Here is an 18,765-nt window from a genome sequence, read left to right as displayed (position 1 = left end):
TTAAAATTGCAAATGTCTCAACAAGGATAGCACTAAGTCTTCTTTACCTTAATAGGGGAGGGAATAGCAAACCTGTTAAAAGCAGATGTGCCCTGGCTGATGTGGCTCAGTGGACTGAGCATCAGCCTGCAAACCAAAGGCTCACCAGTTGGGGGCATGTGAGAGGCAAACAATGGATGTTTCTCCTGCACATCGATGATTCTCTCCCTTTCTTTCTCCTTCCCTTCCCCTCTCTCTAAAAAATAAATACAATTTTTTAATAAAAGGCAGATATGTATGGTGGGAATCAGGGAAATCATGAAGATATTGTGGCTTTGAGGGGCATTGGAGAATGAAAGTCAGGAAGATGAACTTGGATTGTTATTTAATTTCAGTTTGGAAATGTCTGAGTATAAGGTTCACTTCCAAGAACACAAACCTCAATCATATCTGTATATGTGTATATCTATTGATATATATCTATAACTATTTGGTAATATTATGTATCTAGTTATATACATGTAATTTATATTATTATACAGGGTCTGGCACAAATAATGCCCCTTTTTATTATAAAATCTTTTATTACAAAATCATAAGCATGTAATTCTGTAACATAAGAATATCATACTAAGCATACCATATGACATCTTAGGTGATATGTTCAAATTAAAACTATAAATTATTATACCCATATTATTACCCTATCAACCATACTCAAACAGGGCTTATTTCTGCCGGATCCTGCATATATCTTCTGATGCTACAAATCAAGGTGAGCAGGATAAGCCTTCTCTTTCCCTCCACTTCCTATCTTCCTTTGACTCTGTGTCCAGTTTCCATACTCTTCTTGGGAAATGACAGTCCTCTATACCTCTAATGCACAGGCCAGGACATGGCTTAACTACCATAATTTTCTTTGGTATTCAATATTTAGTGGAAAATCAGTGGTCTCTCCTTTCCTAGCTGACTTTCCTGGTCATATTGGACCAGGAAAAGGCATGCACTTCAGCCTGATAATTGAGGGAATGAGGCCATAGTTCAATTAAAATTTGATTTGAAGAGTATGAGAGCTCAGCTTCAGACTGATTTGAAGGGCATAATTTCAAATTGATAACCTTAGGAATATTCTAGCAGAATTAACAAAGGAACCTTCATAGTGGTCTAGGGGTGCACATGTCAAAGTTACTAGTCCAAGATTTCACCAAGTCAGTTACAGCAACACAAGAAATACTAGACTGTGACCAGTATTTAGATACTAAGCTCAGATATCCATGCCTTAATTCACAAAATAAAGTCCCTGGTGCTCTTTACATGGCCAACTTGTACCCTGGCCTCTGTAAATTTCTTGCTGCCTTTTTTTTTTTAAGAACTAGCTTCAGAAATTCTCCTTACACACAGAGAACAGCTTTAAAAAACCCTGGTTGAATTATGCTGAGTTACTAATTATGTCTAAAAGAACTATTTGGTTGAATTCAGCTAGATTTTTTCTCTCTTCAAATCAGTTCTATGTTTAGATAGTAATAAACTCCTCCAGTCTGCAGAACAATTGGCATGGCAGTCCTTTTAACAAGTCAGGTTTGGGAAAAAAGAGCCAGTGCTGGTAACAAGAAATGTAAAGTGCACCGCAACCAGATAAAGGTGGGGCCCTGCATTGGATCCTGGTTTGCACAAACAAGCTGTAAAGAATATTTTGGGGACAAGTGGGGAATTTTGGATATGGACAGTGTATTAGATGAACATTTATTGACAAGGAAAATGTAGATCATTAACTTTAAAATGCAATTTTTTGCTTGCTTATTTTACTAAAAAGTACATAATGTATATAAGAACATAGAACAAGATTCAAAAAAATAAACACTTGAGTAATAATCTCTGGGTATTGGGAACATAACATTTTCTTATTTTTGCTTAGCTCTATTTTCTAAATGTCTACAATGTATGGATATTGCATCTGTAATAATAAAAGGTATTTAGCATTCCTTCCTTCTCCCCCACAAAACTCCTCGCATACAGAAGGTCAATATTTATTTGCCAATGCACTGTCATTTTGCTTAGGGGGAGGGCTAGGTCATTTCAATATCAGTTGAATGGTGATGATAATGAAAGACTTGTTGAATGTTTGATTACGACAGTCTACATCCATTATATTATTTAGTCCTCCAACAACTATAAGAAGTTAATTTCCTTATGAATAGGGATATTGAGGCTAAACAATTCACCTGAAGTTAGAACACTCAGAAGTAGGAGAATCAGGATGTCTACTCTTGTTTGACTTACTTCAAAGCCCCAGTCCCAACTATCACTGTGGGCCTGTTTTAGAACTATGTTTTACTGTAAATAAAAAAGGTACCACCAGGTTGCTAAATATCAAGTAATTCTAAGCAAACTTGAGGTTAATGTCTAGATGTGATAGCGAGACTCTTAAAGCACATTAGAACAGATATAGAGTTTTGTTTAACAAGAAAAAAGGATGACTGGGAAAAGCATTCCCTTTCAGTGATGATGATGATGTAATGATGATGATGGTAGTGGTAGCTGACACTTACCAAGTGCTTCCTCAGAGCCTGATGCTTGCAGTTGCACATGGCATTTCACCCCGCTGTCAACTCCATGAGAAGGTTCTGCTTATTATCATATCTGTTTTGTAGATGTATCAGCTGAGGCTCAGGGATTAAATACCTTATCCAAGGTCAACCAGTTTGGAAGGATCAGGGGTGAAGCCTGAAGTCTCCAGAAGCAAGGCCCATGATCACTACACAATAGTTCCCACTTTGGGCAGTCAAACCTGCTTATTGATTGCAGAGGGAATCATTCATTTTCTCTGTGTCTACAGGGCCATATGCCTTGATTTTCTTTAATCAACCCCCTAGAATGCAACCTGTTTACTGGTGAATCTTGTACACCTCTCCCCACTTCATACTTTTGGAAGTAGTTTCCTTCACCTGGACAGTTAGTGACTACCTGACAGATTTTACATAATAACATAATGCTTTCCTCATAGTCTGTTCCTCAGTACTTACTTCCTCTGGCAAGTTGACTGTTACTTTGATACATGTTCACATGATACCACCCTTGTAATTTAATAAGGTGATTAAAATACGGTTGTCTGTGGTTTCATATATGAATATAGCAAATACAGGGTGGGACAAAAGTAGGTTTATAATTGTTCATATGGAAAATAATACAAGTAATAAATAATAAGACAATAACAAACTCTTTCTCATACTCGCAATTGTAAACCTACTTTTGCCCCACCCTATTTTTATATTTTATGTATTTTTTATATTTTAGTAGGTAGAGGTTTCATTGTCAAATTACTTCTTTAAAAGAAAATATTCACACTAAATTATTGTGCTGATACATAAGCTGGACAATTACACGATTTGATAATGGAACAGCAAGTTAAAATCTGTGCGAGGCAAAGAACCCAGAGCAGCAGCCCTGGCTGAACCTGACCGTGTGGCCTGATTAAGTGCTTAGGAGGTGGTTTGGTAAGGAGCCCTTTCCTGATCTGAAAACTGCCACGGAGAAGCCAAAAGCAGAGTTGATCTGCAATACTTAATCCTCCAGAAGGCAGATTAAGTGTATAATTGACCTATATAATCCACGTATCATCTCCAGGCAACTGTTACCCTGGCCTGCTTCACAAGGATGCAGGCCTGAAGACAGCCAGTGTGGATGCGCATTGCCCCCAGTGTGGACTCCATCCAAGTGCAGGATGACTTTTTAATCACTCATCTCTGAGCATGTGAGCTTTAAGCAGATGATTTCACCCTAAGCACATCTCTTTTAATCCTGATTTTCTTCGCAGTCTGTGTCTTCAAGAAGTACAAGGAGGAAGGAAAATAAATTAATTTTTGTTTAGACCTTGAAATCTTAGGTGCTTCTCTTGATGATCTGATCTCTAATTTCAAAAAGCATGTTTTTGTTTTGGGGAAGATGTTGAATTAATCACCAGAGAAGTGGGGAAAGCCATCTGCATGATTTATGGACACTCAAACCTTAAATCACTGTCTTTGAGTTATTTCTTGGGCTTGTGCTTTCCTTCTCAGTTGTCACATTAGGAATGTAGAGATCACTTCATATTCATTTTTTATATTTTCTTTAAAAGTCAGCAATAATTTTCAAGGAGGCCAGACTTCCACTTGAGTCTGAGAGCAATCTGATTCTCTTTTAAAAATTCAGCATCTTTAACATAATTTAAATTCATTGCTATTATACATATTCTCTTGCTTTTGTTTCAAAATATTGTAAACTCGTATTTTGCAGCAACTGAAATCAGTATACAATTGCATGCCATTTTTTAGAAAAAATGACAAGTGCAGGTAAAAATATACAGCCGTGTATCTGAAATGCTATGTGAAGTAATGTGTTCTTTTCCAATCAGTACTTAATTTTGGACCAGTTAGGGGCATTACCAAAAAAGTTAATGGTATTTTATAGAAGGCCTTGTAAATCAATTATATTAACAAACAGGAAACTTTCACTGCATTAAAAAGACCTGGTTAAGCAACGTTACATCTGAATATATTTCTTCAATAAATCTAGAAAATGCCTGTTTAAAAAAATTGGTGAAGATGAATTTGGAAAGCTGTTCTTAAGTTACATAATAAAATAGATAAAAATGCAGAGCGTCAAATATAGAACCCCAAATGCTATGCCGATAATCTCCCACAAGCACCCAATTCCAGCCAAAAGTACACTGACAAGGCACAGAGAGAGAAAACGAGCTCAGAGAGAGCACTGAGATTGAGGCCTGGCTAAAACAGAAGATGCACGCGTTAAGTGACCAGCTATTAATCCAAATATTCCCAGACACAAACACACACTAATGCCATCCAGCCTTTTCTACAAGGCACACGCAAAAAGGCAAAAAGGGGGACAATACTAAACAGCAAGAACTTAAGGGACTTATCAGGTAAATAAAACAGGTTTAGAAACACAGCTAAAAACACAACAGGATTTCGGAGAACATGCCTCAAAGTGACAGATGCCAGCAGGAACTAAGAACCAGAGAATGACACAACAGTCAGAATCAACAACCCCCAAACAGCAAACAATCTCAGAGATATAGATTTTTCCCCTCATTCAAAATGATAATTTTCTATTATTCATTTTTGCCATTTATCAAAATGCAACAATTTGGAAGAGAATCCTCTCAGATCAACAAGTTTTTCTCAATAGATTTCTGCCAATTGTTTAAAAACCTGCCTCAGGACCCCTATCATTAAGAAATGTAGTTGAGAGAACAATTTGTTGTTGCAGGAAATTTAGGGTGGCAGGCTTCACAGACCCTTCTGCCTTAATATTCCTATTCCCTTCCTTAGCTCAGTGGACACCAGGGCCTTGCAGCCCATATATGCAAAGAAATAAACACCACGCTTGAGGAAACAGAAGCTGAAAATAATCAAACATGTTGGTAATCTGATGTTTTGCTGCTAGATTATAGAAAAACAGTAAGTACTGAATTAAATTACTGAGACAGCATGGTAATGAAGCTTTTTGAGAAGCTCTGGGTTTTTCAAATGACAAATGTTTCAAATCCATGACAGATTCAATAACTTTTTTTGCACTACATCAGTTAGGTTGCCTAGCACCAATATTCTGTAAATTAGGGGAGCAGGTTATTTGAAAAGTAAGAAGTAAATGGCAAAGAAATTTATTATCTCTAAACAAGCTACTGAATTTTTTTTCCACGGGACTGGGAGTGATGTTGAGTGAATGATTGTAATGGTTAAGTCTTTAAAATCAGATACTCATGGGACTGTAACTAGGATTCCCTTGGAAAACATAACTGGGACAATGTAAGACTAACTAGTGGGGGTTCTCACAATGTTCCTGAGGTCATTTTATGCTGGTCAGTGTAACTCAACAGGAGATCGAAATATTTACAAATTTTTGAATCACCCTAAACATAATTTGCTTTCTAGAAAACATATTACTAGTAATTTTTCTTTCCATCATTAGTCTACATTAAACACATAGGGCTTGAGCTTGCCTGTGTTCTTCAATAGTCAGACAAGTCTACTTTTCTCATCTGTGCAAAGCTGGACTCTTGCTTTTCAAATAAAGATTCAGTTGCTCTTTCCCTTTAAAAAGTCACAGAAGAAGACAATTTGTCTGGCTGCCTTCAAGAAGGCTACCATAAAAAATGTCCCCTTGTACTTCTAATTAAAAAAATAAAAGAGGGCAGGGTGGGCTATTTGTTAATGGAGTGACAGGCAAAACTACAGATTGAACATCAAATTCAGGACTAGGTGTTTTAAAGTTTTAGAGAGCACGAATTATTCACGCACACTCACACAAAATCACGCACCCATACGCACGCAAGAGCTGCACAAAATTGAGACTCAGAAGATACTGATCAAAAGGGGAAAAAAAGGCAACTTAGGCATTGAAAAGAACAATACACAGGCTTCTCAAAAATTTGTGGTTTGGAATTTGATTCAGTGGAGATGGGCAGAGTGTCCACACTCCTAACTGTGGACCCAAAGGTGATGCCTGTCTCTGTTTTCAATGCCTATTGGATGGGTGACTGTCCCCCAGACATTCTAGGCTCAGAACTTTCATAAAGGCACACATGCAGACAAGGGAGAGGACCTGCTGCGAGCTTTATGCATGTATGAGGCATTCTCAGTGGATGTGGGTCATGCTAGAAGATGTACACAGGAAGATTATTTGATTCTAATTCATGCCACTTGATATAATGTGATAAAACATTTGACATGAGAGATAAGTTCCATTTTAATCTGAAAGGGGACAGGTGGGAATTAAAAAGTAAGAAGGTTTCTCAAAGAAAGGTGATGCAGAGGAAGGAGTGATATTAAGCACAGAACGAGGATGACTGGGAAAGAAAAAAAGAAAGGAGCCTTTTCAACACACAAGGAAAGCAAGTGAGCTGGAAGACAAAGCATATAAAAGTCAGAAGCTGCAATTCTCTAAGCAGTGCCAACAATGAGCTCACCGAGCTGCGGAACAAAAACACACTTACACACAAACTCAATGTAAATTGCCGAACACAATCACAGAAAAAATATAGAAACACGGATTCCATAGTAGACCAAAACATTAATGTTTGGGCTGGCACTAAAAATACAGAAACCTGGACAGGAGGGGCTCATGCTTCACGAAACAGAAATAGGCTGCACAATTAGAGCCACATGGAGACAAGTACGTCAGCTTCCCTGCACTCTGGCCGGGTCTACACTGGCAAATTCGGTGGAAACTTGAAGCAAAATATCTGGCTAAATTAGACAGCCCATCTGCTTTGGCCTGAAAGAGGTGGGCGATTTGAGACCGAAGCAGAGTCTTTTTTTTTTTTTTTTTTTTTTTGCTTCAGTGGCTTGCTTTGGGAGTGCAGATGTTGTCATGGTGGAAATAACTTTGCTCGGTAACTATTAGCTGATGGAAATCTGTGTTTCCTGAAGTTCAGTCTGGGTCTGGCAGCCTGAAGTAGTTGTTCTTTGTGCACTTGCTTCTTTTCCCAAATTTCCAAGTGGGTGGGTGGGCAGGGGGCACCTTGGTTTAGAACAGCAACTGACCGAGCAACTCTAACGTGTTTGCCAAAACCCATGGCTAAGTAAGGATCTCTGGTCTCCCAGAAACTGCATCCTTTTTGAACCAATAACAAGGCCATATTTATGCACATCTGCATGCCACAGCTGGTGTCAGGGAGGAACCACCCCCAGGAGGGTGAGCTGGCTTAGCCTCCCCGACTAGAATATCTATCTCCCTAAAGCAAGGCCAGATTGCAAGGAGAAGAACCATGACCAAGAAAGGTCTTTGCCAGTTAGAGAAAGCTGCCTCACAAGCTTCATGCAGGACAGAGCCTGCTTGTTGAAAGGCTGTGCGCTGTCCTAAGTATCACACAGACTGGGACTGAGACTAGGCCACACCAGAGTGGGCTCAGAACAGACACATGACAGATAAGAGCCTAAGGCAGAGGGAGAGAAAAGATTTTGTTTGAATTGGGACCAATCCATGTTCTCAAAATGTGACTTATCCTCCTGTCTCTTATTTTGTCACATTTTGGAGGGTCTCCTCCTTGGTCTGCAAGGAGGAGAAGGCATTTACTTACATCAAATAACCTTTCTATATACATCTCCTCATTGACCTTATCACGAAGGACATCCTGAGAGTGGCGGACGAAAGTCACATAGGCATCGGCCACGTCCATCCCGGGTTTCTGCAAAGAAACAGGAAAACATGAAAATGGAATTTTATGACAGTGACCCTTTCTTGATTATCATGCATTTTTACCTCTCCTCCTCCCATCCCTCCCTTCACATTGCCTTGATGGAATTTGAAGCTATCCATGGTATATATTAGCTGTCCACAGACGGGACTGGTAGGAACAGGTATTTGAAGCTGTTCTTTCTGGAAATCAAACCTGGCTAGGAAGGGAGTTGAGATTACAGGGTTATATGGATTGTTTTTCCATTAATTTTTTTTTCTGGCAAAGATACCCCAGTGTATCTTCACTGGATAACCCAGAGACATTGTCTGGCTTCTCTTTGGATTCCCCCACTCCTCATTTAAAAATACCCACATATATATTGCTTCTCGGCCTTATGGCGAAGATCAAGTGTAAAAATACCCACATATATTTGGTCTTCCACTGTCTGTCCTTAATATAACATTAAAAATGTGACAGTCTTCTCGATCCCCTTTTCCTTTTTAAAATGTTGAGAAAGTGTTAAGAAAATCATAATTCAATCTACACCCTCTCCCACCCAACTCACATTTTGGGGGGTAGTTTAACCTGAGTATGTGGTATTTCCTAATCAGTTTACTCAGAGGAGACATTCAACCATTTGTCTTTGCTTTCTGGTGCAGCGTTATTGTCTAAGGATTAAAGCGGGGGAGGGGAAAGGATTTGATTTTTAAATAAATTAGATTTGCTGTAAAGGTAAGCAGGCGGTTCATCCAGTATTGGAAATGATTTATTGTAAAGAAAAACAAAAAATGAAACTCAGAATGCACACTGCTTAAGATGTCACAATCAAAGTTATCTCCAAAGAACCCTATTAAAATACTGTAATATGGGTCATTACAAGAGCTGCCATGAACTCCTGAAATTTCCATAGTGGATACGTATGTTTGCTAATAACTAAAAAGATTAGCTTTCATTACTGTGATTTACCTTAGATCACAAAGTATCATTTCTCTACAAGACGGGGACTGTCAGGCACTGCAAATTGAAGTTAGTTAACACTTCTGTGTAATTTCCAGGGTGAAAATGAGGAAGGTTTGGAAACAGTAGGACTGTATTTTTTTTTCCTGATATAAAGCAAACAATTATCAAGCAAAGGGCCAATGCTTGGCCCCTGGGATGCTGGTAACATTTCTTAACACCTGCTGAAACAATGACAAGGTATTAATTTGAAAAACAATGAAGACAATCCAAAGCCACAGCAGTCAACTGTTACACTTTCAAGCAATTTTCATGGAATGGATTGAGCAGGTTCTGTGATGGACCTATAATTGTTGCAGTTTTATGAAATGAAACAATAGAGGTTCTCCAATGAGAGGAAAGTGATAGCTATCAGTTCTAAACTGGCAGTTCTATCTTCTTCTCCCTTTGGCAGCCACACATCAAAAGGCATTCTCGTGAGCATAGAGACCCCTACCTGGGGGAGTTGAGATACTTATTATTATTGTTTCCATTTTTTTCCTGGTGATACTGTGGCAGATATGGCCTTTTCCTGGACATATGAAGCTATTTTAGGGTTAAGATCCAAAGCCAAATTCAGCAGACCTATTAGTAACCTGCAATGTTAGAAACTGTGATCTACAATAATGGTTATTTTAACCAAGCCTTCTCTTTTCACTAAATTTGCTATCCTCAAAGGGCCATTTAAACTTTAAAAACTGATTAAAAAAGAAAAAATAGTATACACCCTGATTGATGTGGCTCAGTGGGTTGGGCATCGTCCTGCAAACTGAAAGGTCACCAGTTGGATTCCCAGTTTCCCATAGGGCACATGCCTATGTTGTGGGCCCAGTCCCCAGTTGGGTCTGTGTGAGAGGCAACTGATCAATGTTTCTCTCCCTCTTTCCTCTCTCCCTTCCCTTCTCTCTAAAAATAAATAAACAAAATCTTTAAAAAATCAGTATGATTCATCTCCCCCAGGTAGTTAAGAAGCTCCATAATTCTCTATTGTTGACCCTGTTTAATTTTTTTCATAGCACTTATCAATATCTGGCATTGTACTATGTATTCATTTATTGTTTTTTGCCTGTCTTAGCCAACTAAAACATAAAATCCATGAATTCAGGGACTTTATTTAGTTTATTTTCTATTCATCCTTAGCACATAGAATGATGCCTGGCACACAGTAGGTGCTCAGTAAATATTTGCTGAATGAACAAATCCATGAATGAATAAGGCCCCCCTCCCACCTCCTTTTTAAAGCTCTTCAGTCACACTACAGCAGCTCCTCAGCTAATGATTGTTTCCTTTGATGTCTTTTGTTATATATAACATTAACACTTGATGGGATGCCCTAGGAACTAACTCTTGTTTATGTCCGTTAGCCATGGTAAAATTGGTTTTGTTATATCTCATTTCACTTAAAGTTGCAGTTTCCCAGAACCTATCGATGATGTTAAGTGAGGACTTAGAGTACATAGGTTTTTATTGGGTCCTCCACAAATTGGAACTTTTGAAAATCATTTGAATTTCTCTGGGCCTGCCCTGGATGGTGTGGCTCAGTTGGTTGGAGTATCATCCCATACACTGAAGGGTCATGGTTTCGATTTCCAGTCAGGGCACAAGCCTGGGTTTCGGGTTTGGTCCCAGTTGGGGGGCATGTGAGAGGCAAGTGATTGATGATTCTCTCTCACATAAATGTTTCTGTCCCTCTTGTTCTCCCTCCCTTCCCTTCTCTGTAAAATCAATGAGCATGTCCTCAGGTAAGGATAAAAAATAAATTAAATAAAAATGAATAAATAAATTTCTCTGGGCCTTAGTTATACCATCTGTAAAATGGGATTAATAATAGCTCTTTATTTGCCTTCATAAATTATGGTCAGCTAAAATAATGTATGTTAAAATGCTTTAAAAGCCATATTACTATGCAAACATTAAGCCACTATGATCTCCCCACCCCAATATTACATTACTTCATAGTCTTACCTACCTTTACAATCTACTTTGGAACCAAGAAGAAAAAATAAAAACAACATCAAAATAAAAACATGAAGTCTCAGCACAAAAATGTGTAGTTTTTTCTTAATAGGGTCTTTGGGCTCCCCACTCACTACTGTTTCCTTTTGAATCAGCTTTATACACAACTGCAACAAGTTTGCTTACCCTCCTTTGGGGGGCCAGCAAGGGGAAAGAGGGACCTTGTTTGGAACAAGTGTGTTGACAAAAGGGTGCTATCAGGTTTCCTGATGTCCTGATTGTGAGGGAGAAAGCTGCCAAACTGTAGCTCCACACATGTCGAGTCACCAATGGTGGGGTTGGGAGAGGCAAGCTGTCCCTATCCTTGGGAGGCCCTGGGTGGAGTGGGCCACTGGGGCAAGTCATGCTGGAAAGGTTGAAGTATGGCTAGTTCCCTATTTAAAAAAGCAGGGGAGGACATGTAATGCATTTTAAGTAGATTTCCAACCAAATGGTTAAAATAGAAACCGTTTACACACAAACGAGCTAACCTGTAGTTATAGATGGAAAATATTCTTAGCTAAACAACTGATGCTATTAGATAAATTGGGCTATAACCACATTGTTATCGACAAATAGTGGGAAAATGTTAGACAACGGTTATAATATTCCACCATTACATTACTTATTTCAAACATGGCTTGAACAGACTGATGGCATAGGATGTAGGTTTTCAGAAGACATACAATAAACAACAAATAAATGAATCTCTGTATAGTTAACTCCATCCATGTATGGAACACCTCATTTGTGAAGGAGTCACTGACTGTGTGGCCTAGGAAAAATAAGGCATTTTAATCATAGTTTGTTCTTACCAGGAGACTGAGTTTGAGAAAATGGAATCAGACTTTCAGTATCCTAAGCAAGCCCTAATTAGCAACGCAAGTCTGCTATGTATTCTGAAGGTTCAAATACTACATTTAAAACAAGGAGATATGCTTTGGTGAATATGCAACATTTTGAATGAATGGTAATTATCCTTTTCTTCATTAGTGTGGATAGTTAAGGCAAGTCTCTAGGGTAACTAACTACTAGTTCCCACACAGAACTAAACCAATTAACCATGTGCCAACCTTACACAGTAACACAAATGAACTCAGAGTCTTGAGAGCTAGAAACAACTTAAAAGATTATTTTATCCAATGATACTTAAACCTGGTTGCAAATGAGAAGGACCTGGGGAGCTTTAAAAAAATACCGATACCTAGACCCCACACCCTAGAGATTGTTTTAATTTGGTAAGCAACCTGGCACTAATAGGTGTAGAAGCTCCCCAGGTGTTTCCAATTTGTAGACAAGGTCAAGAATCACTGATTGAGTCCATTGTTTCCCAGACCTGGATTACATATCAGAATCACATGGAGGACTTTTCAGAAACAGATTTCCAGGCTCCATCCCAGAACTACTGAATCATAATCTCTGGAGGCAAGGGATGAGAAATCCCTATTAAAAAACAAACAAACAAAAAACAAAACAAAGTAAAACAAAAGTCCTTGCCAAGAATTTTACCACTGCACATTTTCGTTTGGGGACCACTGAATGGGTGATAGTGGTGTGCTGGCAAACTGGCTCTTCAAAACAAAAAACCAAAACAACAAAATAACACAAACAGCAAACCTTGATTGGCAGTGCTTGCCAATTTCCATGGTGTAAATACTCTCCATGGCTGAGCAGGCGCTGCCAATGTGCCCTCACTGAAGGCAGAGTTGGAAAGAAATTCACACAGTTGACTCTTTTTGGGGATTGTTCACCCTCCTACTTACTTGCTGGGGGGCTCTGAGCATACTATTGTACTTAGCCTCCCTCAGTTTCCTAAGCTGTGGAACAGGATAAAAATACTACCCCACTCATAGGGCTGTTTTGAGAAGTAAATGATTACTATTATTTATTACAATGTGTAAACAATGTACATGTAGTACATATATCTATTACACACTATTGTTTTCTCTAAAATTGTAATCATAATATCACTAAATTATTTACTATCATATTATTTGCTTTAAAATACAGTTTTATCAGCTTGATATTAAAGTTTACCTTTTTTATATGCCATAATAATTAGGGAAATCATACATTTGAGGCGCTAATCATAGTTTTTCCGATAATAAATTACTCAATGAATCAAATAAAGATGTTTATCTGTGCGCTAACTAAAATCAACTGGCAGATGGCATAGTGCTTAAGAGCACTGGTTGAAATCTCAGCTCTGCCACTTAGCAACTGTGAGACCCTAAGGAAGTGAAACTCCATGGCCTCAGTTTTCTAATCTTTAAAGTGGGATCGTTGTGAAGATTAAATGTAAAGTCCTCAGAAGGTGACCAGCACACAGTGAGTGCTTTATGAGGTTTGGTTGCAGTTGTCATCATCATATTGTATATTGTCAATGGTAAATGTGCCATATTTTGGGATATGCTGCATCATTTTCTTTTGTCTCCCTAGACGGTGGAGATTGCTAATTCATTTTGTTCCCCCAGATGCTCAGCTCTGATATAGCATAATTCATCAGTAAACACAGTATGACTACAGGGCACCTGTCCTGTTGATGCGCAGTCCATTTTTTTTTTTACCTCATTTGTACAGTAAATCTGAACCTGCCTTGTAGGAATTAGGTTCAACCACTTGAAATGGTTGATTTTTGACTTTTTGACCACCCCATGTGCCAATTTGAGTTGCTAGTACTGACTGCCTGATCACCACACATTTGGGCCTTGCCTACTTCTTGCCTGTTCTACCTTACCTTGCTGATGAAATCTCCCCTGTGCTTTGAGGCTGACAGAAAACAAACCTCAGTCATGAGATCTGTGAGTTAGGAGCCTAGAATTTCAGTTTCTATTACTGTTGAAGACCATGGCAGCCAGACGTAATGTCAGCAAGTCCAGCTCCCACTCCCATGCAATAGACTGTGGGCATCACATGCCCACTCCCCACCACATGTCCTGCTCCTGCTGCTGTAATTTCTGATGAGGGCCAGTTGGGTACTGTGTGTTCCATATATGGATGTCATTTAATCTGCACAGCAAACCTGTGACTTGAGTATTATTATCTCTATTTTAAGGATGGAGAAACAGGCACAGAGAATTTGAGAAGTCTACTCTCTGTGAACTGAAAGTTGATTGTTTGGGGCTTGCGACAATAAATGACTTAACTTCTTTCCTTGCTGCAATTATGTAAGCTTTATCTCTTCTCATTGTAAGGACTATCTATGCAACGTAGTCAGAGGTCCCTTGATGAGAAATATTACATAGCCCTGGCTGTTGTGGCTCAGTGGATTGAGTGCCAGCCTGAGAACCAAAGGGTTGCTGGTTTAATTCCCAGCAGGGCATACATTGATGTTTCTCGTCCACTCTTTCTCTCTCCCTTCCCCTCACTCTAAAAATAAATAAATAAAATCTTTCAAAAAAGAAATATTATATAAATTCAAAGCATAATTATTGCTTGTACATCCTTTCATTAGGCAAATAAAATATATGCTAATGCCAAATTCACTCCAATTTTCCATTTTGCCTTCCCTTGAGAAATAAGCCAATAAACCATTACACACTTAACTTCCTGGGGAAATGAATTTAAATGTTAATATAAATCCTTTTAGAAAAAAACAAATTTTAACAAATAAGTATTTGAACAAGGAGGGTACTTAACCACGTTCAGAATGAAAAACGTTCAGTATAAGACTCTTGGTAGCTGTTGAGATAAGCTCTCTAAATTTAATATTTTATAATATACTCACACTTCTTTTGTTAGAAACAGAAAAGGAGAATCATTTTCCTTTCCCCTTTATTGGAATATATTTAAATCTCTCCAATTTTATTTTGCTAATAGTTAGGGCACAGTCTGTCTATAAATGTGTCCTGGTTTATCACAGGTAATCCCACATGCTAGCATTCATGTGTAGTACTTAACCTTAATTTAAATGTAAATTTTGGGCAACTTCAAGGACTTTATCTGTGAACTTTGAGAGCTCTCTTCATTAATGAGGTCTGTACTAATTATAAGCAGTTTTGTAAGGTTCCCTTAAAACATTTGCAGAACTGACCCCCAAATGAACAAATTCAGAATTTATTTGTTTTTTTTTTCTTTTTAAATACTGGCACCCTGTGCAAATTTCTAGTTCAAGACTCTACTTCCAAGGTGAGGTAAGGTGAGTGGAGTGATCACAGAATGAAATATAGCAGAGAAATCAATGAAAATAAAAATGGAAGTAAATTTGGTTTACCCTCAAATAGGACATCTCTGCCTGATGAAAGAAACCATACCCTCTTCTCATCTGCTAAAAATTTTACCATAAAATATTCTTGGATTCCCTCTTTCTGGTGATTCAATTTGGGAATATACAATTTAGCAGCAACTAATAAAAACAGCATCATCAAAATTCTCATAAGAGCAAATAAATAGGTAAGTAAATCAAAACAAACACCCCAATACCAAGAACCAAAAAAAATCAAACCCACAAAAACAGTTTTCAAATACTCACAGGTACATCCACATATTTGGAAGCTGCCTTCACCTAAGAAGAAAAGAAGAGGATGGAAGTGAGGCTGGTATTTATGTTTAATTGTTCATAGCTCAATGTTGTATCACCATCAGAGTTAAACAATATGCTGGCACATGGAGCTGTCCAGGAAACATAGAAAGGTACTAAAAAAATAAAATCTGTTTGCTATATTTTCCTTAAGCCATAGCTACTGCTTGAGAGAAAGAGGGAGAAAAAGAGGGAGAAAGAAAGAGAAGGAGGAGAAGGAGGAGGAAGAAGAAGAAGAAGAGGAGGAGGGAAGAAGGGAGGGAGACAGGGAGATGAGGACAGAGGGAGACAAAGTGAACAGAAAGAGAGTGAAGTTTTCCTGACTGAGATTCTGAAGCTGGTGTGGGAACTTGGCATTTTCTTCTCTCCCTTTTGAAAGGGTGGAAAATGACTGTAGCAAAGCCCAGCTGATGAGTGCAGAGCTCATCAGTCTAGAAAAGCACCTAAACACCGATGTCACTTCATGGGTCTTTGTGTAGTTTGGTTGCAGGTTTGTCTGAATTAAATCCTTCAGTTCTCAGTTGCTATTAACCCTGTTTAAGAAGAGTGATGTGGTGGTAGTGGGGGGGGGTGGTTATCCTTAACCCAGAGGGGTATGGGTGTCTGTGGGTGGGGTTAGAAGGGTACTGGAGCCTTTCAAAACTGTCCCAAGGGTGCTGTTGTGTCTCTTGGTTTTGAATACTAAAAAACCCAGAAGGAAGTGCAGGAAGTGACTAAGAAATTTATTTTCAGTTTTTGGAGAGGGAATCTTGCAGAGTAGTGTGTTTTAGAGCATGGAATTTGGAGTCAGACCTGGGTTCAAATCCTGCCTTATCAATTTAATAGCTGTGCGACCTTGGGCAAATTACTTCATCTCTCTGAGCCTCAGTCGCATCATCTGAGAAGTGGAGATTCTACTAGTACCTACTGCAGCTGGTTGCCATGAGGGTAAATTCATATAAGCCCTGGGTCATAGTAAACATGGTACAAATAGCAGCTAAGATGAGCAATTCATAAGCAAACCTGGGTGGGCTCTGGGTGCTGTGAGAAGTCAATGAACAGCTGGGTTTGAGGAATAACACCTACGGGAGTACACATATTCCATGTGTCTCATTTTGACTTGCATTTTGTCACACATGTTCCTCTAGGCACAGGTTAAGACTGAGGGGCTATATCTGGGGTCTGACAGGGTTTCCAATTTTACAGAGAACCACAAGGACTGCGATGCAAACACAGCAGTTAGGATGTCTTTTCACATCTCGGGCTTCCCTTTGACATCTGCCTGAGTTCTATATAGAAAATCTCAACTTCTACTTATATGAAAGTATCCAGGGGAACATTTTCCCCCTCTTGCCCTTTTCCCAAAGCTACTTTGCAAAATGTCAGCTCCCAAGGGACCGAAGCCAATGAGCCAAAGTGAAGGGTAGAAAGACCTAGGATTTAGAGTCAAAAGTTCTGTAAGTGACAGAAGAGGTTGACCCTGGGATAATCACTTCAATACCTTAGTCTTGGTTTCTAGACTTCTAGAACAGGGTGATAGTACTGTGTACTTTGCAGGGTGGAGAGCCTGATCAGGTGAAAAAAAAATAGTAGAAAGTGCTTCATAAAATTTAAAGGGCTGAACAAACATCAGTTAATTACTGAGAGAGCAAAACATTCTGTCCTCTGGAATCACTGCTGGCACCCAAGATGATACCAGATTCTCCTGTTACTGATCCTCCTGGAATGTTACCTTTTTCTTTGCAGCCCTGATAGCCACTGAAAGCTGTAATTTTTCTGCAATGTCTGTCTCCTGCAAAATGTCATGTCTTGCTCACAGCTGCCTCCCTTGTGACTTACTTGGAACCTGTCTTAGAAAAGGCACTTAGGAAAAATCTGTAGAAGGAAGGAAAGAGAAAAAGCTAGTGACCAGTTCTAGCTTCACAATGGTTGAGGAATATGTGGAGGAATGGCCAGATTGAGAAGCTGCTGAAAGCCAACATATTTATATATAAAGCTGGCCGCCTTGGATGAAGCAAGCTGCTCTGGGCCATTAAACGGATTGAGGAACATGTTTCAGGTTTTGCACAACTAATATTTCTATTGAATGATCCATAACCCCAAATCATTCCTGTTCATTCCTGTTCCAAAATTTCATTTGGGTAAAAAGGTGGCTTTCCTTTCTTCCAAGTCTTCCCCCATTTAAAACACCATCTAACACTTTGAGGATGTTTTCCACTTTGCAAGCACTTTTATGTACAGTTTCTTCTTTAAGCCACCCTGTAAAGTGGGGGATATGAGTCATATCTATTTATGATTGGGAACACTAAAACCCACAGAATTTAAGACTTTATTTTCTAATGATCTCAGCCAGAAGGCAGAGAATCCAGGACCCCTGAGCCCCAATTTTTCCTTTGGAACTCCTAATCTCCTTCCTCACCAATGGTACAAAAGCATGAGGAATTCAAGCATCAGTGGTCAGGGCAGGTGATGGTAAAATATTATTCTCAGTGGGACATCGCCTCCTTTGCTCTGTAGAGTTAGTTCTTGGCAGTTGGTAGGAGTTTTGCTACAGCTGAAATGATCAACCTTTAAACACGCCTACTCTGCATTTACCACTGATATGCAGTTCCAATCCAGAGAATGACACCAGTCATATTCTGTTCCTTTCTAGGCAGTTTGGGAAACAAAGCAAGCTCTGGGTAGTGAATGAAAACCATCCCCTCTGCTACATGCACCAGCCTTCCATTTCCTAGGCTTGTTTTTGTTTCTGATAACTGTTGACTTGCATGGGGTCTTATCGATCTTCCTGCAGTCCCATAATAACAGGAAAAAATAGCTCAGAATAAACTGTGATCCAATTATGATTTAGAAACATGTGGTATACCATTTTTGGCTCTGGCCATTGAACTTTAAGAAGGATGTTGATAAGGATACAGGGGAGTCTGGAAGGGTCTTGTATAAGGAATATGAAAGCAGAGGCATCTTGCAGGAAAAGGAAGGGCTAATGGCAAATAAAATGATAATCTTCATGTAGTTTAAGTAAGGGCTTCAATGCATTTGGAGTGGACTCATTCATGGTCCTTCTAGAGCATAGAATCAGGATGAATGAGTAAAATGACAGGGGCCCTGAAGGAGG

General features: G+C 39.0%; 1 protein-coding gene across 12 annotated transcripts in view; it reads right to left on the bottom strand.

The window, feature by feature from the left end:
• Nucleotides 1-18,765, bottom strand: part of CADPS (calcium dependent secretion activator) — a 494,727-nt gene that overhangs the window by 27,888 nt on the left and 448,074 nt on the right. For all 12 annotated transcript variants that reach the window (XM_053929773.2, XM_053929767.1, XM_071222267.1 and 9 more), the window contains 2 exons: nt 15,621-15,653; nt 8,060-8,167 (listed from right to left, as the gene is read on the bottom strand). In XM_053929773.2, coding sequence (XP_053785748.1) covers nt 8,060-8,167; nt 15,621-15,653 — 141 coding nt within the window. The remainder of the gene's footprint in view (nt 1-8,059; nt 8,168-15,620; nt 15,654-18,765) is intronic.

Source organism: Desmodus rotundus, chromosome 8, assembly GCF_022682495.2.
Source record: "Desmodus rotundus isolate HL8 chromosome 8, HLdesRot8A.1, whole genome shotgun sequence".
Taxonomy (NCBI): Eukaryota; Metazoa; Chordata; class Mammalia; order Chiroptera; family Phyllostomidae; genus Desmodus; species Desmodus rotundus.
This window is presented reverse-complemented; position numbering and strand designations above follow the sequence as displayed.